Consider the following 19,603-nt stretch of genomic DNA (forward strand, 5'->3'; position numbering starts at 1 on the left):
GATCAAGGTGCTGGGGGGGGGGTCAAGGTGCTGGGGGGGGAGGTGGGGTGCTGGGGGGGAGGTGGGGGGCTCAGGGCACCATTGGGGGGGTCAAGGTGTTGGGGGGGGTCAGGGTGTTGGGGGGGATTTGGGGGGGGTCAAGGTGCCATTGGGGGGGTCAAGGTGCTGGGGGGGGTCAGGGTGCTGGGGGGGAGATTTTTGGGGGGAGATCAAGGTGCTGGGGGGGGTCAGGGTGTCTGTGACCCCCCCGTTTCATTGCAGAGGCCAAGGATGACTCCCTGGGTGAGGAGGTGGCCGTGTCCCCACGTGTCCCCACGTGTCCCCCCCCCCTTCATGTCCCCCCCCCGCTGACCCCTCTCGCGCAGACGACATCCACCCCCCCGAGCAGCGCGACCCCGACGGGCTCTTCATCAACAAGCCCAGAGCGTCCTGGTGGACGCGGGTACGGAGGGGACAGGGGACAGCGGGGCCACCGCGGGGAGGGGACACCGGGGGGGGGTCCCCTGGGGGCCGGAGGGGGGTCCCCTGGGTGCTGGGGGGGTCCCTGGAGGGTCTTTGTGGGGCTGGGGGGGGCTCTGGGGGGCTGGGAAGGTCCTATGGGGTCCCCGTAGGTGGCCGTGGGTGCCCGTGGGTGACACCCCCCCAGGGTGTCCCCAAGGTTAGAGATGGGGGTGGCCCGGTGAACCGGGCTCCAAAGGGCCCATCTGGTGGCCGTGGGGTGGCCCTGTGTCCCCGTGGGTGGCTGTGGGTCCCCATGGGTGGCAATGTGTCCCTTGAGTAGCTCTGTGTCCCCCGTGTGTCACCATGTGTCACTCTTGGTGGCTGTGGGTGGCCATGTGTCCCCATGGGTGGCCAAGTGTCCCTTGAGTAGCTCTGTGTCCCTCGTGTGTCCGTATGTGTCACCGTTGGTGGCTGTGGGTCCCCATGGGTGGCCAAGTGTCCCCTTGAGTAGCTCTGTGTCCCTTGTATGTCTCCATGTGTCCCCGTTGGTGGCTGTGGGTCCCCATGGGTGGCCAAGTGTCCCCTTGAGTAGCTCTGTGTCGCCCGTGTGTCACCATGTGTCACTCTTGGTGGCTGTGGGTGGCCATGTGTCCCCATGGGTGGCCAAATGTTCCTTGAGTAGCTCTGTGTCCCACGTGTGTCCCCATGTGTCCCCATTGGTGGCTGTGGGTCCCCATGGGTGGCTGTGGGTCCCCATGGGTGGCCAAGTGTCCCTTGAGTAGCTCTGTGTCCCCCGTGTGTCCCCATGTGTCCCCGTGTGTCCCCATGTGTCCCTGTGGCTGTGGGTCCCCATGGGTGGCCAAGTGTCCTCTTGAATAGCTCTGTGTCCCCCATGTGTCCCCATGGGTGGCCAAATGTCCCTTGAGTAGCTGTGTGTCCCCCGTGTGTCCCCATGTGTCCCCATGGGTGGCTGTGGGCCCCCATGGGTGGCCAAGTGTCCCCTTGAGTAGCTCTGTGTCCCCCGTGTGTCCCCATGTGTCCCCGTGGGTGGCTGTGGGTCCCCATGGGTGGCTGTGGGCCCCCGTGGGTGGCCAAGTGTCCCTTGAGTAGCTCTGTGTCCCCCGTGTGTCCCCATGTGTCCCCGTGGGTGGCTGTGGGTCCCCATGGGTGGCTAAGTGTCCCCTTGAGTAGCTCTGTGTCCCCCGTGTGTCCCCATGTGTCCCCCTGGGTGGCTGTGGGCCCCCATGGGTGGCCAAGTGTCCCCTTGAGTAGCTCTGTGTCCCCCGTGTGTCACCATGTGTCACCGTTGGTGGTTGTGGGTCCCCCATGGGTGGCCGAGTGTCCTTTGAGTAGCTCTGTGTCCCCCGTGTGTCCCCATGTGTCACCATTGGTGGCTGTGGGTCCCCATGGGTGGCTGTGGGTCCCCATGGGTGGCCAAGTGTCCCTTGAGTAGCTTTGTGTCCCCCATGTGTCCCCGTGGGTGGCTGTGGGTCCCCATGGGTGGCCAAGTGTCCCCTTGAGTGGCTCTGTGTCCCCCGTGTGTCCCCATGTGTCCCCGTGGGTGGCTGTGGGTCCCCATGGGTGGCCAAGTGTCCCCTTGAGTGGTTCTGTGTCCCTCGTGTGTCCTCATGTGTCACCATTGGTGGCTGTGGGTCCCCATGACTGGCCATGTGTTCCCATGGCCAAGTGTCCCTTGAGTAGCTCTGTGTCCCCCATGTGTCCCCATGGGTGGCTGGGGTCTCCATGGGTGACGTGGGGTGTCCCCAGGCAAGGAAGTGGCAGTGGTGGCCCGAGTGACAAGCCCCAGCTGTCCCCATGCAGCCACGGGGTGGCCGAGTGGCCCCATGGATTGCCCACGTGTCCCCATAGGGTGGTGGAGTGTCCCCATGGGTGGCCGGGTGTCCCTGTGGGGGTGGCCACGTGTCCCCCTAGGGAGATCATGTGTCCCCACACGTGACCCCGAATGTCCCCAGGCAAGGACATGGCCATGGTGTCCCCAGCGGGCAAGGCCTGGGTGTCCCCATGTAGTCACGGGGTGGCCACGTGTCCCCGTGTGTAGCCATGTGTCCCCCGTGGGGTGGTCACATGTCCCCATAGGGTGGCCATGGGCTGGCTGCATGTCCCCATGGGTGGCTGGGTGTCCCCACGCATGTCCCCTGTGTGTCCCCAGGCAAGGACGTGGCCGGGGTGGCCCACGTAGACAAACCCTAAGTGTCCCCTGTAGTTATGGGGTGGCCGTGGGTCGGTCTCACGTCCCCATGGGGTGGCCATGGGTTGGTCACACGTCCCTGAGGGGTGTCCAGGTGTCCCCACACGTGTCCCCCGCATGTCCCCAGGCAAGGACGTGGCCATGGTGGCCCATGTGGACAAACCCTAAGTGTCCTCTGTAGTTATGAGGTGGCCGTGGGTTGGTCACACGTCCCCAAGGGGTGTTCAGGTGTCCCCACACGTGTCCCTTGTGTGTCCCCAGGGAAGGACATGGCTGTGGTGGCCCATGGGGACAAGCCCTGGGTGTCCCTTGTAGTTATGGGGTGGCCGTGGGTCGGTCTCACGTCCCCATGGGGTGGCCATGGGTCAGTCACACGTCCCCGAGGGGTGTCCGGGTGTCCCCACACGTGTCCCCCGCGTGTCCCCAGGGAAGGACGTGGCCGTGGTGGCCCACGTGGACAAACCCTAAGTGTCTCCTGTAGTTATGGGGTGGCCGTGGGTTGGTCACACGTCCCCGAGGGGTGTCCGGGTGTCCCCACACGTGTCCCCCGCGTGTCCCCAGGGAAGGACGTGGCCGTGGTGGCCCACGTGGACAAACCCTAAGTGTCTCCTGTAGTTATGGGGTGGCTGTGGGTCGGTCACACGTCCCCATGGGGTGGCAGTGGGTTGGTCACACATCCCGGAGGGGTGTCTGGGTGTCCCCACACGTGTCCCCCGCGTGTCCCCAGGCAAGGACGTGGCCCATGCGGACAAACCCTAAGTGTCTCCTGTAGTTATGGGGTGGCCGTGGGACGGTCTCACGTCCCCATGGGGTGGCCGTGGGTTGGTCACACGTCCCCGAGGGGTGTCCAGGTGTCCCCACACGTGTCCCCCGCATGTCCCCAGGGAAGGACGTGGCCATGGTGGCCCATGGGGACAAGTCCTGGGTGTCTCCTGTAGTTATGGGGTGGCCATGGGTCGGTCTCACGTCCCCATGGGGTGGCCGTGGGTTGGTCACACGTCCCGGAGGGGTGTCCGGGTGTCCCCACACGTGTCCCCCGCATGTCCCCAGGGAAGGACGTGGCCCATGTGGACAAACCCTAAGTGTCTCCTGTAGTTATGGAGTGGCCATGGGTCAGTCACACATCCCCATGCGGTGGCCGTGGGTTGGTCACATGTCCCGGAGGGGTGTCCGGGTGTCCCCACGCGTGTCCCCCGCATGTCCCCAGGGAAGGACGTGGCCGTGGTGGCCCATGTGGACAAACCCTAAGTGTCCCCTGTAGTTATGAGGTGGCCGTGGGTCGGTCACACGTCCCCGAGGGGTGTTCAGGTGTCCCCACACGTGTCCCTTGTGTGTCCCCAGGGAAGGACGTGGCCGTGGTGGCCCATGGGGACAAGTCCTGGGTGTCCCCTTTAGTTATGGGGTGGCCGTGGGTCAGTCACACGTCCCCGAGGGGTGTTCAGGTGTCCCCACACGTGTCCCTTGTGTGTCCCCAGGCAAGGACGTGGCCGTGGTGGCCCATGTGGACAAGTCCTGGGTGTCTCCTGTGGTTATGGGGTGGCTGTGGGTCGGTCAAACATCCCCATGGGGTGGCCGTGGGTTGGTCACACGTCCCGGAGGGGTGTCCGGGTGTCCCCACACGTGTCCCCCGCGTGTCCCCAGGGAAGGACGTGGCCATGGTGGCCCATGGGGACAAACTCTAAGTGTCTCCTGTAGTTATGGGGTGGCCGTGGCTTGGTCACACATCCCCATGGGGTGGCCGTGGGTTGGTCACACGTCCCCGAGGGGTGTCCAGGTGTCCCCACACGTGTCCCCCGCGTGTCCCCAGGGAAGGACGTGGCCGTGGTGGCCCGCGTGGACGGGTCGCAGCTGGCGGCCAAGGCGGCCGTGAAGTGGTTCAAGGGGAAGTGGCTGGCTGGAATTGGGCATCAAGAGCGGCGCCCGCTTCCAGTTCAAGGAGGCCTTCGACAAGGAGAGCAAGGTGACACCGCGGGGACACCGCGGGGGACAGGGGGACACCACGGGTGACACCGCGGGTGACACCATAGGGGACGGGGGGACACTGCGCTGGCCTGGGGCGCCGCTGGGGGACAGTGGGAGCCCTTGGGAGACACTGGGAGAATCTAGGAGGCACCGGGAGGGATTGGGAGGCATTGGGAGGCACTGGGAGTTGTTGGGAGAGATGGGGGGACACTGGGAATCATTGGGAGAGATTCGGAAAAGCTGGGACTCATTGGGAGACACTGGGAAGAAACTGGGAGAGATTGGGAAAAGCTGGGACTCATTGGGAGGCACTGGGTAGAAGCTGGGAGTCATTGGGAGATGCTGGGAATCATTGGGAGAGATTCGGAAAAGCTGGGACTCATTGAGAGACATTGGGAAGAAACTGGGAGTCACTGGGAGACACTGGGAATCATTGGGATAGATTGGGAAAAGCTGGGACTCATTGGGAGACACTGGGAAGAAGCTGGGAGTCATTGGGAGACACTGGGAGTCATTGGGAGAGATTGGGAAAAGCTGGGACTCATTGGGAGACACTGGGAAGAAGCTGGGAGTCATTGGGAGACACTGGGAGTCATTGGGAGAGATTGGGAGAAGCTGGGACTCATTGGGAGACACTGGGAAGAAGCTGGGAGTCATTGGGAGACACTGGGAATCGTTGGGAGATTGGGAAAAGCTGGGAGTCATTGGGAATCATTGGGAGAGATTGGAGAAGCTGGAAGTTGTTGGGAAGCACTGGGAGTCATTGGAGAGATTGGGAGAAGCCGGGAGTCATTGGGAGACATTGGGGGACACTGGGAAGAAGCTGGGAGTCGTTGGGAGACACTGGGAATCATTGGGAGCAGCTGGGAGTCATTGGGAGAGATTGGGGGACACTGGGAATCATTGGGAGAGATTGGGAGAAGCTGGGAGTCATTGGGAGACACTGGGAATTGTTGGGAGAGATTGAGAGAAGCTGGAGGTCGTTGGAGACACTGGGAATTGTTGGGAGACATTGGAGACACTGCGATTTGTTGAGAGACACTGGAATCATTGGGAGAAACTGGGAGTCATTGGAAGACATTGGGGGACACTGGGAATCATTGGGAGAGATTGGAGAAGCTGGGAGAAGCTCTGGGAAGCGTGTGGGAGAAGCTGGAGGGCTCTGGGAGCACCGGGAGGGACTGGGAGGCACCGGGAGAGACTGGGAAGGCCTGGGAGGGGCTGGAACACCGGGAAGTATTGGGATACATTGGGGAATACTGGGAAGTATTGGGATACTCTGGGAAATACTGGGAAGTGTTGGTAGCCCTGGGAAATACTGGGAAGTGTTGGGAAGCACCGGGAAATATTGGGAAGTTGTTGGAGGCGCTGGAAGCACCGGGAAGCAGTGGGGGGCACCGGTGCCGTCCCTGCCGTGTTCCTCACTGTGTCCCTGTCGTGTCCACTCCATGTCCCTGTGTTGGTGTCTTTCCATGTTGTCACCGTGTCCTTACTGTGTCCCTGCCATGTCATGGCGTGTCACCGTGTGTCGCTGCCGTGTCACCGTGTGTCGCTGCCGTGTCACCGTGTGTCCCTGCCGTGTTATGGTGTGTCCTTGCCATGTCCGTGCCGTGTCCCTGCCGTGTCACCGTGTGTCCCTGCCGTGTCACCATGTGTCCTTACCGTGTCCCTGCCGTGTCCCTGCCGTGTCACCGTGTGTCCCTGCCGTGTCCCTGCTGTGTCACCGCGTGTCCCTGCCGTGTCATGGTGTGTCCTTGCCGTGTCCATGCCGTGTCACTGCCGTGTCATCGTGTGTCCCTACCATGTCATGGTGTGTCCTTGCCCTGTCCATGCCGTGTCACTGCCGTGTCACCGTGTGTCCCTGCTGTGTCCCTACTGTGTCCTTCCCGTGTCCGTACCGTGTCCGTGCCATGTCCCTGCCGTGTCACCGTGTCCTTGCCGTGTCCGTGCCGTGTCCCTGCCGTGTCCCTGCCGTGTCCTTGCCGTGTCACCGTGTCCGTGCCGTGTCCCTACCGTGTCCGTACCGTGTCCACCGTGTGTCCCTGCCGTGTCCCTGCCGTGTCCCTGCCGTGTCCCCGCGTTCCCCGTGCCAGGTCTACACCTTCGAGCTCAACATCAGCAAGGTGGTGATCGGCGACCGGGGCGACTATCGTTGCGAGGTGACAGCCAAGGACAAGAAGGACAGTTGTTCCTTCAACATCGACGTGGAGGGTGAGCGGGACCCCCAACCCCTCCAGGACTGTCCGGACCTGGGAATCCCCCCCCCCGGACCCGGAATTCCCCCCTGGAATTCCCTCTGGATCCGCTCCCAAACCAGAGACTCCTCCAGGATTCCCCAAGAGCCCCTTGGACCCCCCCCCCAACAGGACCCCCTCCTGCAGCTGGGACCACCCTGGGAGCCCCCAAACCCAGGACCCAACCTGGGATCCCCCCAAGACCTGGAATCCCCAGGACCCCTTTGGGATCCCCCCAAGATCTGGGAATCCCCCAGGACCCCTTTGGGATCCCCCTCCAGACTCAGAATCCGCCCCCCAAACCAGGGACCCCCCCCACCCAGGATCTCCCCAGGACCCCCCAGACCTGGGAACCCCCCGGGACCCCCCTGAGGATCCTCCAACACCTGGGACCACCCTGGGAACCCCCCCAAACCCAGGACCCAACCTGAGATCCCCCCCAGACCTGGAAATCCCCCAGGACTCCTTTGGGATCCCCCCAAGACCTGGGAATCCCCTGGGACCCCCCTGAGGATCCTCCAACACCTGGGACCACCCTGGGAACCCCCAAACCCAGGACCCAACCTGGGATCCCCCCCAGACCCAGGAATCCCCCAGGACCCCCTTGGGACCCCCCTCCAGACTCAGAATCCTCCCCCCAAACCAGGGACCCCCCCCCACCCAGGATCTCCCCAGGACCCCCCAGATCTGGGACCCCCCTGGGATCCCCCCCTGAGGATCCTCCAACACCTGGGACCACCCTGGGAACCCCCCCAAAACCCAGGACCCAACCTGGGATCCCCCCCAGACCTGGAAATCCCCCAGGACTCCTTTGGGATCCCCCCCAGACCTGGAACCCCCCGGGACCCCCCTGAGGATCCTCCAACACCTGGGACCACCCTGGGAGCCCCCAAACCCAGGACCCAACCTGGGATCCCCCCCAGACCTGGGAATCCCCCAGGACTCCTTTGGGATCCCCCCCAGACCTGGGAATCCCCCAGGACCCCTTTGGGATCCCCCTCCAGACTCAGAATCCGCCCCCCAAACCAGGGACCCCCCCCCAGGATCTCCCCAGGACCCCCCAGACCTGGAACCCCCCGGGACCCCCCTGAGGATCCTCCAACACCTGGGACCACCCTGGGAACCCCCAAACCCAGGACCCAACCTGAGATCCCCCCCAGACCTGGAAATCCCCCAGGACTCCTTTGGGATCCCCCCAAGACCTGGGAATCCCCCAGGACCCCCTTGGGACCCCCCTCCAGACTCAGAATCCGCCCCCCAAACCAGGGACTCCCCCCTAGGATCTCCCCAGGACCCCCCAGACCTGGGAACCCCCCGGGACCCCCCTGAGGATCCTCCAACACCCGGGACCACCCTGGGAACCCCCAAAACCCAGGACCCAACCTGGGATCCCCCCTGGACCTGGGAATCCCCCTTGGGATCTCTCCAGACCCGGGTCCCTTGGGCCCTTTTCGGGACCCCTCCTGACTCCCCTTTGGGACCCCCCTGGACCCGGGACGATCCTGGGACCCCCCCTTGGCCCCCCCAGGCCCGGAGGTGTTTGGGGGAGGGAGGGATGACGTGGAGAGGGGGGGTCTTTATGTCCCCCCATTTCCGTGGCAGCCCCTCGGCCCGATGACAAGGACAACGTGCTGCAGGCCTTCAAACGGACGTGAGTGACCCCCAAACCGCGACCCCCGATGGGCCAAGACCCCCCCAAACCCCAGCACAGATTGGGGACCCCCCCATCTCCATCACACCCTGGGGAGCCCCCAGACCTGATCCCTGGGGACCACCCCAAACCCCAGCACAGGTTGGGGACCCCCCCCATCTCCATCGCACCCTGGGGAGCCCCCAGACCTGATCCCTGGGGACCCCCCCAAACCCCAGCACAGGTTGGGGACCCCCCCATCTCCATCACATCCTGGGGAGCCCCCAGATCTGATCCCTGGGGACCCCCCAAACCCCAGCACAGGTTGGGGACCCCCCATCTCCATCGCACCCTGGGGAGCCCCCAGACCTGATCCCTGGGGAGCCCCCAAACCCCAGCACAGGTTGGGGACCCCCCATCTCCATTGTACCCTGGGGAGCCCCCAAATCCCATCCCTGGGGACCCCCCCAAGCCTCAACACAGGTTGGGGACCCCCCCATCTGCATTGTACGCTGGGGAGCCCCCAAATCTGATTCCTGGGGACCCCCCAAACCCCAGCACAGGTTGGGGACCCCCCCATCTCCATCGCACCCTGGGGAGCCCCCCAAATCCCATCCCTGGGGACCCCCTCAAACCCCAACACAGGTTGGGGACCCCCCCCATCTCCATCGCACCCTGGGGAGCCCCCAAACCTGATCCCTGGGGACCCCCCCAAGCCTCAACACAGGTTGGGGACCCCCCCATCTCCATTGCACCCTGGGAGCCCCCCAAATCCCATCCCTGGGGACCCCCCAAACCCCAGCACAGGTTGGGGACCCCCCCATCTCCATTGTACGCTGGGGAGCCCCCAAATCTGATTCCTGGGGACCCCCCAAACCCCAGCACAGGTTGGGGACCCCCCCATCTCCATCACAGCCTGGGGACCCCCCAAACCCCAGCACAGGTTGGGGACCCCCCCCATCTCCATTGTACCCTGGGGAGCCCCCAAACCTGATCCCTGGGGACCCCCCAAACCCCAGCACAGGTTGGGGACCCCCCATCTCCATTGCACCCTGGGAGCCCCCAAATCTGATCCCTGGGGACCCCCTCAAACCCCAACACAGGTTGGGGACCCCCCCCCATCTCCATTGTACCCTGGAGCCCCTAAACCTGATCCCTGGGGACCCCCCAAACCCCAGCACAGGTTGGGGACCCCCCATCTCCATCGCACCCTGGGGAGCCCCCCAAATCCCATCCCTGGGGACCCCCTCAAACCCCAGCACAGGTTGGGGACCCCCCCCATTTCCATCGCACCCTGGGGAGCCCCCAAACCTGATCCCTGGGGACCCCCCCAAACCCCAGCACAGGTTGGGGACCCCCCCATCTCCATCGCACCCTGGGGAGCCCCCAAACCTGATCCCTGGGGACCCCCCCAAACCCCAGCACAGGTTGGGGACCCCCCCATCTCCATTGTACGCTGGGGAGGCCCCAAATCTGATCCCTGGGGACCCCCCGAAACCCCCGCACAGGTTGGGGACCCCCCCCCCCCCCCAAATTCATTACACCCTGGGCTCCCCCCAAACCTGATCCCTGGGGACTCCCCAAACCCCAACACAGTTTAGGGACCCCCCCCCCATCTCCATTGCACCCTGGGGAGCCCCCAAATCCCATCCCTGGGGACCTCCCCAAGTCCCAACACAATTTGGGGACTCCCCCCATCTCCATTGCACCCTGGGACCCCCCAAACGCCAACACAATTTAGGGAACCCCCATTTCCATTGCATCCTGGGGACCCCGCAAACCCCAACACAATTTGGGGACCCCCCCTCTGCATTGCACCCTGGGGACCCCCCAAACCCCATCCCTAAGGAGCCCCCCAAACCCCAACACAGTTTGGGCCCCCCCATTTTCATTGCACCCTGGGGACCCCCCAAACCCCATCCCTAAGGAGCCCCCCAAACCCCAACACAGTTTGGGCCCCCCCATTTTCATTGCACCCTGGGACCCCCCAAACCCCAACACAATTTGGGGACCCCCCCACCTCCATTGCACCCTGGGGACCCCCCAAACCTCATCCCTGGGGTCCCCCCAATCCCCATCCCACCTTAGGGCCTCCCCCCGCTTTCTTTTCCCTGGAATTTCCCCCCCACACCGAGGTCCCCCCCCAATATTCCCAGGGGTGAAAATAAGGATGATGCTGCCGGGGAGCTGGATTTCAGCGGCCTGCTCAAGAAGAGGTGGGTGCAAGGGTGTGCAAGGGTGCACGAGAGCGTGCAAAGGTGCACGAGAGCGTGCAAAGGTGCAGGAGGGCATGCAAGGGCGTGCAAGGGTGTGCAAGGGTGTGCAAGGGTGCACGAGGGCGTGCAAAGGTGCACGAGGGCATGCAAGGGCGTGCAAGGGTGTGCAAGGGTGCACGAGAGCGTGCAAAGGTGCACGAGGGCATGCAAGGGCGTGCAAGGGTGTGCAAGGGTGCACGAGGGTGTGCAAGGGCGTGCAAGGGTGCAGAAGGGCATGCAGGAGAGCATGCAAGGGTGTGCAAGGGTGTGCAAGGGTGCACGAGAGCGTGCAAAGGTGCACGAGGGCATGCAAGGGCGTGCAAGGGTGTGCAAGGGTGCACGAGGTCGTGCAAGGGCGTGCAAGGGTGCAGAAGGGCATGCAGGAGAGCATGCAAGGGTGTGCAAGGGTGTGCAAGGGTGCACGAGAGCGTGCAAGGGTGCACGAGAGCGTGCAAAGGTGCACGAGGGCATGTAAGGGCGTGCAAGGGTGTGCAAGGGTGCACGAGGGCGTACATGGGCATGCAAGGGCGCACGAGGGCGTGCAAGGGCGTGCAAGGGTGCAGAAGGGCATGCAGGAGAGCATGCAAGGGTGTGCAAGGGTGCACAAGGGCGTGCAAAGGTGCATGAGAGCGTGCAAGGGTGTGCAAGGGTGCAGGGGAGCATGCAAGGAAGCATGCAAGTGTGTAAGAAGGTGCAAGCCCGTGCAAAGGGCAGACGTGAGACGTGCGAGGCGTGTGCATGAGGTCATGTGAGGGACCATGCACGTGCAAGACTGTCCAAGGTGCGTGCAAGAGGCTGCGCGCGTGCAAGACTGTGCAAGGTGTGTACAAGGGGCCATGCGCATGCAACACTGTGCAAGGTGCGTGCATGAGGCCATGCAAAGGGCCACACGTGTGCAAGGTGCGTGCACGAGACCGTGGAAGGAGCCCACGCGTGTGCAAGGCGCATGCACGACCCCATGCAAAGAGCCCACGCGCGTGCAAGGTGCATGCACGAAGCCATGCAAGGAGCCCGTGCATGCACAAGGCCATGCAAAGAGCCCACGCATGTGCAAGGCACATGTACAAGGCCGTGCAAGGGCCCACACGTGTGCAAGGCCCATGCACGGGGCCGTGCAAGGCACCATGTGTGTGCAAGGTGCATGCACGAGGCCATGCAATGCGCATGCAAAGCGCATGCACATGCAAAACCATGCAAGGCACATGCACGAGGCCATGCAAGTCGCCACACGTGTGTGCAAGGTGCATGCACAAGGCCATACAAGGTGCCACGCGTGTGCAAGGCGCATACATGAGGCTGTGCAGGGAGCCCATGTGTGTGCAAGACGCATGCACGAGGCCATGCAAAGAGCCTGTGCGTGTGCAAGGCACATGCACAAGGCCATGCAAAGGGCCATGCATGTGCAAGGTGCATGCACGAGGCCGTGCAAGGGCCCATGTGCGTGCAAGGCTATGCCCACGCGTGTGCAAGATGCATGCATGAGGCCGTGCAAGGGCCCACTTGTGTGCAAGGTGTGTGCACATGCAAAACCATGCAAGGCACATGCAGGAGGCCGTGCAAGGCGCCACGCGCATGCAAGGCGCATGCACGAGGCCGTGCAAGGGCCCACACGTGTGCAACGTGCATGCATGAGACCATGCAAGGAGGCTATGCGTGTGCAAGGCACATGCACGAAGCTGTACAAGGTGCCACACGTGTGCAAGGCGCATGCACGAGGCCATGCAAGGGGCCATGCGTGTGCAAGGCGCATGCACGAGGCCGTGCAAGGGCCCACGTGTGTGCAAGGTGCATGCACATGCAAAACCATGCAAGGCGCATGCACGAGGCTGTGCAAGGGGCCACGCGCATGCAAAGCGCATGCACATGCAAAACCATGCAAGGCGCATGCACAATGTCGTGCAAGGGCCCATGCACATGCAAGGTGGATGCACATGCAAAACCATGCAAGGTGCATGCACGAGGCCGTGCAAGGCGCCACGCGCGTGCAAGGTGGATGCACATGCAAAACCATGCACGGTGCGTGCACGAGGCCGTGCAAGGGCCCACGCGCGTGCAAGGTGCATGCACATGCAAAACCATGCAAGGCGATGCACGAGGCCGTGCAAGGGCCCATGCGCGTGCAAGGTGGATGCACATGCAAAACCATGCAAGGTGCATGCACGAGGCTGTGCAAGGGCCCACGCGCGTGCAAGGTGGATGCACATGCAAAACCATGCAAGGTGCAGGCACAAGGCCATGCAAGGTGGTGCAAGGTGCATGCACGAGGCCATGCAAGGCGCCACGCGCGTGCAAGGCGCATGCACATGCAAAACCATGCAAGGTGCATGCACGAGGCTGTGCAAGGCGCCACGCGCGTGCAAGGTGCATGCACATGCAAAACCATGCAAGGTGCATGCACGAGGCCGTGCAAGGGCCCACGCGCGTGCAAGGCGCATGCACATGCAAAACCATGCAAGGTGCATGCACGAGGCACGAGGCCATGCAAGGTGGTGCAAGGCGCATGCACGAGGCCGTGCAAGGGCCCACGCGCGTGCAAGGCGCCACGCGCGCGTGCAAGGCGCTGCCCGCACCCCACGCGAGGCCCCGCGTCCCGCAGAGAGGTGCAGGTGGAGGAGACCAAGAAGAAGAAGAAGGACGAGGACGACCAGTTCCCGCCCGAGATCTGGGAGCTGCTCAAGGGCGTCACCAAGAAGAGCGAGTACGAGCGCATCGCCTTCCAGTACGGCATCACCGACCTGCGCGGGATGCTCAAGCGCCTCAAGAAGATCAAGGTGGAGCCCAAGAAGAGCGAAGGTGGGCACGGGGACGGGGGGATGTGGGGGACATGGGGACATGGGGGGACATGGGGGACATGGAGGGACATGGAGGGACATGGGGGGACATGGGGGGTATGGAGGGACATGGGGACATGGGGGGACATGGGGGACATGGAGGAAGATGGGGGCATGGAGGGACATGGGGGGCATGGGGACATGGGGACGTGGGGACATAGAGGGACATGGGGAGCATGGGGGGACATGGAGAGGTGGGGGGGACGTGGGGGTATGGAGGGACATGGGGACATGGGGGACATGGAGGAAGATGGAGGCATGGGGGGCATGGAGGGACATGGGGGACATGGGGAGCATGGGGGGACATGGAGAGGTGGGGGGGATGTTGGGGTATGGAGGGACATGGGGACATGGGGGACATGGAGGAAGATGGAGGCATGGGGGGCATGGAGGGACATGGGGGACATGGGGAGCATGGGGGGACATGGAGAGGTGGGGGGGACGTGGGGGTATGGAGGGACATGGGGGGACATGGGGGACATGGAGGAAGATGGGGGCATGGAGGGACATGGGGGATATGGAGGGACATGGGGGACATGGAGGAAGATTGGGGGCATGGAGGGACATGGGGGGGCATGGGGACATGGGGATGTGGGGACATGGGGGGACATTTAGGGACATGGGGAGCATGGGGGGACATGGGGGGACATGGATAGGTGGGGGGGACGTGGGGGGTATGGAGGGACATGGGGGCATGGGGGGTCATGGGGGACATGGGGGACATGGAGGACATGGAGGAAGATGGGGGCATGGAGGGACATGGGGGACATGGGGACATGGGGGGCATGGGGACATGGGGACATAGAGGGACATGGGGAGCATGGGGGGACATGGAGAGGTGGGGGGGACGTGGGGGTATGGAGGGATATGGGGACATGGGGGGCATGGGGGGTCATGGGGGACATGGGGACATGGGGGACATGGAGAGGTGGGCGGGACATGAGGGCATGGAGGGACATGGGGACATGGGGGACATGGGGGACATGGGGGCATCGGGGAACATGGGGACATGGAGGGACATGGGGGCACATGGGGGGACATAGAGGGGCGGGGGGGACATGGCGGGGACCTGGGGACATGGAGGGACAAGGGGGGACATTGGGGAACATGAGGGCATGGAGGGACATGGAGGGACATGGAGGGACATGGGAGGACATGGGGACATGGGAGCATGGAGGGACATGCAGGGATATGCAGGGATGTGGAGGGACATGACGGGGCAGGGAGGGCTGAGGAAGAGGAGCTGTGAGGACACACGGACACGGGAATGGGGGACACACGGGAATGGGGGACATGCGGACATGGGAATGGGGATCATAGGAGACCCCAGGGACACAGGAATGGGGGACACCCGGGAATGGGGTCCACGAGGCCACGTGTCCATGGGGAATGGGGGCCATAGGAGACCCAAGGGACACGGGAATGGGGGACACATGGGAATGGGGGACACGTGGACACGGGGCCCACGCGGACATGGGAACAGGGGACACCTGGGAATGGGGGACACCCGGGAATGGGGGACACACGGGAACGGGGCCCACGCGGACACGGGTCCCACGGGTCCCACGGGGCCACCCGGGGCCGCGTGGGGGCCGCGTGGGGACCGCGTGGGGACCGTGCCGGCGCCGCAGCCTTCGTCCGCAAGCTGGACCCCGCGTACCAGGTGGACAAGGGCAACAAGATCAAGCTGGTGGTGGAGCTGAGCGACCCCGACCTGCCCCTCAAGTGGTACAAGAACGGGCAGCTGCTCAAGCCCAGCACCAAGTACGGGGGACGGGGGGCTCTGGGGGGGCTGGGGGGCAGGAGGGGGGATTGGGGGGCACTGGGGGTATTGGGGGGCTCTGGGGGGCAGGAGGGGGGTATAGGGGGCAGGAGGGGGGTATAGGGGGCACGAGGGGGGATCGGGGGGCACCGGAGGAACTGGGGGGCTCTGGGGTCAGGAGGGGGGTCCTGGGGGGCACTGAGGGTATAGGGGGGCTCTGGGGGGCAGGAGGGGGATATAGGGGGCACAAGGGGGGAGTGGGGGGCACTGGGGGTATTGGGGGGCTCTGGGGGGCAGGAGGGGGGTATAGGGGGCACGAGGGGGGAGTGGGGGGCTCTGGGGGGCAGGAGGGGGGTCCTGGGGGGCACTGGGGGAACTGGGGGGCTCTGGGGGGCAGGAGGGGGGTATAGGGGGGCAGGAGGGGGGTCCTGGGGGGCAGTGGAGGTATTGGGGGGCTCTGGGGGGCAGGAGGGGGGTATAGGGAGTATGGGGCACTCTGGGGGGCAGGAGGGGGGTATTGGGGGGCAGGAGGGGGGTCCTGGGGGGCAGTGGGGGTATTGGGGGGCACTGGGGGGCAGGAGGGGCGTATTGGGAGTCTGGGGGGCAGGAGGGGGATATAGGGGGCAGGAGGGGGGATTGGGGGACACTGGGGGTATTGGGGGGCTCTGGGGGGCAGGAGGGGGGTATAGGGGGCTCTGGGGGGAAGGAGGGGAGTCCTGGGGGGCAGGAGGGGGGTATTGGGAGTATGGGGGGCTCTGGGGGGCAGGAGTGGGGTATAGGGGGCAGGAGGGGGGATTGGGGGGCACCGTGGGAACTGGGGCCTCTGGGGAGCAGGAGGGGGGTATAGGGGGCATGAGGGGGTATTGGGGGGCACTGGGGGTATTGGGGGGCTCTGGGGGACAGGAGGGGGGTATAGTGGGCAGGAGAGGTGTATTGGGGTGCTGGGGGTTCCTGGGGGGCAGGAGGGGGGTATAGGGGGCAGGAGGGGGGATTGGGGGGCACCGGGGGTATTGGGGGGCTCTGGGGGGCAGGAGGGGGGTATCGTGGATCTGGGGGGGAGTATTGAGGGGCTGGGGGGGTCCTGGGGGGCAGGAGGGGAGTATTGGAGGGCATGGGGGTGCTCTAAGGGGAAGGAGGGAGGTATTGGGGGGCAGGAGGGGGGTATTGGGGATTGGGGGGGCTCTAGGGCGCAGGAGGGGGGTGTCCCCACGCCGTGTCTGTGTCCCCCGGTGTCCCCACGCTGTCCCCGTCCCACCCGCAGATACGTGTTCGAGAACGTTGGCCTCAAGCGCATCCTGACCATCCACAAGTGCTCGCTGGCCGACGACGCCGCCTACGAGTGTCGCGTCAACGACGAGAAGTGCTTCACCGAGGTCTTCGTCAAGGGTGCGCCCACGTCCCCGTGTCCCTATGTCCCCATGTCCCCCCGCGTCCCTGCATCCCCGTGTCCCCATGTCCCCCTGTCCCCACGTCCCCGCATCCCCGCATCTCCATGTCCCCGCGTCCCCGTGTCCCCACGTCCCCGCGTCCCCACGTCCCTATGTCCCTGTGTCCCTGTGTCCCCATGTCCCCCTGTCCCCACGTCCCCATGTCGCCGCGACACCATGTCCCCGTGTCCCCATGTCCCCACATCCCCGCATCCCCACATCTCCATGTCCCCGCGTCCCCGTGTCCCCATGTCCCCGCGTCCCCACGTCCCCGCGTCCCCATGTCCCCGTGTCCCCGCGTCCCTATGTCCCTGTGTCCCCGCGTCCCCGTGTCCCCATGTCCCCGCGTCCCCACGTCCCCGCGTTCCCACGTCCCTATGTCCCTGTGTCCCCGTGTCCCCGTGTCCCTGTGTCCCCATGTCCCTGTGTCCCCGCGTCCCCGTGTCCCCATGTCCCCGCGTCCCACGTCCCCGCGTCCCCATGTCCCCGTGTCCCCGCGTCCCTATGTCCCTGTGTCCCCGTGTCCCCGTGTCCCTGTGTCCCCATGTCCCCACGTCCCCATGTCCCCATGCCCTCGTGTCCCCATCTCCCCGTGTCCCCGCGTCCCCATATCCCCACGTCCCCGTGTCCCCACGTCCCCACGTCCCCACGTCCCCGTGTCCCCATGTCCCCATGTCCCCACGTCCCCATGTCCCCACATCCCCATGTCCCCGCATCCCCGTGTCCCCCTGTCCCCATGTCCCCGTGTCCCCACGGGTGTCCCCAACCCCGTGTCACCCCCGCAGAGCCCCCCGTGACCATCGAGAAGGGCCTGGACGACCAGCAGGTCTTCGTGGGCGAGCGCGTGGTGCTGGAGGCCGAGGTGTCCGAGGAGGGAGCCCAAGTCATGTGGTAACGTCCCCGCTGTCCCCACGCGTCCCCTCGTGTCCTCCGTGGGGCGGGCGGGTGTCCCCACCTGCCCTGTGCTTCATGTGGCCGTGACCGGCACCGTGGGGCGCCTGCGTGGCCGTCCCCTCCATCCCGTGTCCGTCCCCTCCATCCCGTGGCCGTCCCCATCATCCCGTGTCTGTCCTTGTCACCTGCGTGTCCAGGTCATCCCATGTCCGTCCCTGCCACCTGCGTGTCCAGGTCATCCCATGTCTGTCCTTGTCACCTGCGTGTTCGTCCCCACCATCCCATGTCTGTCCCTGTCACCTGTGTGTCCAGGTCATCCTATGTCCATCCCTGTCACCTGCGTGTCCGTCCCCACCATCCCATGTCCGTCCCCATCATCCCGTGTCTGTCCTTGTCACTTGCGTGTCCAGGTCATCCCGTGTCCATCCCTGTCACCTGCGTGTCTGTCCCCACCATCCCGTGTCTGTCCTTGTCACCTGCGTGTCTGTCCCCACCATCCCGTGTCCGTCCCCACCATCCTGTGTCCGTCCCCACCATCCCATGTCTGTCCCTGTCACCTGCGTGTCCAGGTCATCCCGTGTCCATCCCTGTCACCTGCGTGTCTGTCCCCACCATCCCATGTCTGTCCTTGTCACCTGCATGTCCAGGTCATCCCATGTCTGTCCTTGTCACCTGCGTGTCTGTCCCCACCATCCCGTGTCCGTCCCCACCATCCCGTGTCCGTCCCCATCATCCCGTGTCTGTCCTTGTCACCTGCGTGTCCAGGTCATCCCATGTCCGTCCCTGTCACCTGCGTGTCCGTCCCCACCATCCCGTGTTTGTCCTTGTCACCTGCATGTCCAGGTCATCCCGTGTCCGTCCTTGTCACCTGCATGTCTGTCCCCACCATCCCATGTCTGTCCTTGTCACCTGCATGTCCAGGTCATCCCGTGTCCATCCCTGTCACCTGCGTGTCCGTCCCCACCATCCCGTGTCCGTCCCCTCCATCCCGTGTCTGTCCCTGTCACCTGCGTGTCCAGGTCATCCCGTGTCCATCCCTGTCACCTGCGTGTCCGTCCCCACCATCCCGTGTCCGTCCCCATCATCCAATGTCTGTCCCTATCACCTGCGTGACCAGGTCATCCCGTGTCCGTCCTTGTCACCTGTGTGTCCGTCCCCACCATCCTGTGTCTGTCCCTGTCACCTGCGTGTCTGTCCCCACCATCCCATGTCTGTCCTTGTCACCTGCATGTCCAGGTCATCCCGTGTCCATCCCTGTCACCTGTGTGTCCAGGTCATCCCATGTCTGTCCTTGTCACCTGCGTGTCTGTCCCCACCATCCCGTGTCCGTCCCCACCATCCCGTGTCTGCCCTTGTCACCTGCATGTCCAGGTCATCCCGTGTCCATCCCTGTCACCTGCGTGTCTGTCCCCTCCATCCCGTGTCTGTCCTTGTCACCCGCATGTCCATCCTCTCCATCCCATGTCCACCCTTGTCATCTGTGTGTCTATGTCCCCCAGCCCATGGCCTTGTCCCCATGTCATAGCCATGGCCTTGTCCCGTGGCCTTGTTCTCCATCCCGTGCCAGTGTCCCCAAACCTGTGGCCATGTCCCCATCCCATGGCCATGTCCCCTGTCCCATGGCCATGTCCTTCACCCCATTGCCACATCACCCACCCCATGACCTTGTCTCCATCCCCCGGCTGTGTCCTCCGTCCCCTGGCCGTGTCCCCGTCCCCTTGGCCGTGTCCCCATCCCCTTGGCCATGTCCCCGTCCCCTGGCCATGTCCTTGTCCTCTTGGCCGTGTCCCCATCCCCTGGCCGTGTCCCCTCCCCTTGGCCCTGTCCCCGTCCCCTTGGCCATGTCCCTGTGGCCATGTCCCCATCCTCCGGCCGTGTCCCCATCCCCTTGGCCATGTCCCCATCCCCGTGTCTCCGTCCCCGTGTCCCCGTCCCCTTGGCCATGTCCCCATCCTCTG

General features: G+C 64.6%; 1 protein-coding gene across 1 annotated transcript in view; it reads left to right on the forward strand.

Annotated features, from left to right (window-relative positions):
• Positions 1 to 261: 261 nt before the first annotated feature.
• LOC104566308 (myosin-binding protein C, fast-type-like) overlaps positions 262 to 19,603 on the forward strand; it is a gene marked incomplete at both ends in the record, with an annotated part of 31,870 nt that continues 12,528 nt past the window's right edge. The window contains 11 exon segments of the mRNA XM_088539164.1: positions 262 to 282; positions 366 to 442; positions 4,463 to 4,537; positions 4,539 to 4,610; positions 6,706 to 6,823; positions 8,449 to 8,497; positions 10,633 to 10,692; positions 13,328 to 13,524; positions 15,194 to 15,326; positions 16,586 to 16,710; positions 17,537 to 17,642. Of these exon segments, the coding sequence (XP_088395290.1) occupies positions 262 to 282; positions 366 to 442; positions 4,463 to 4,537; positions 4,539 to 4,610; positions 6,706 to 6,823; positions 8,449 to 8,497; positions 10,633 to 10,692; positions 13,328 to 13,524; positions 15,194 to 15,326; positions 16,586 to 16,710; positions 17,537 to 17,642 (1,033 nt within the window).

The sequence above is a fragment of the Tinamus guttatus genome, unplaced genomic scaffold, assembly GCF_059628265.1.
Source record: "Tinamus guttatus ecotype Peru unplaced genomic scaffold, ASM5962826v1 Tinamus_guttatus_pri_ptg001449l, whole genome shotgun sequence".
NCBI lineage: Eukaryota > Metazoa > Chordata > Aves > Tinamiformes > Tinamidae > Tinamus > Tinamus guttatus.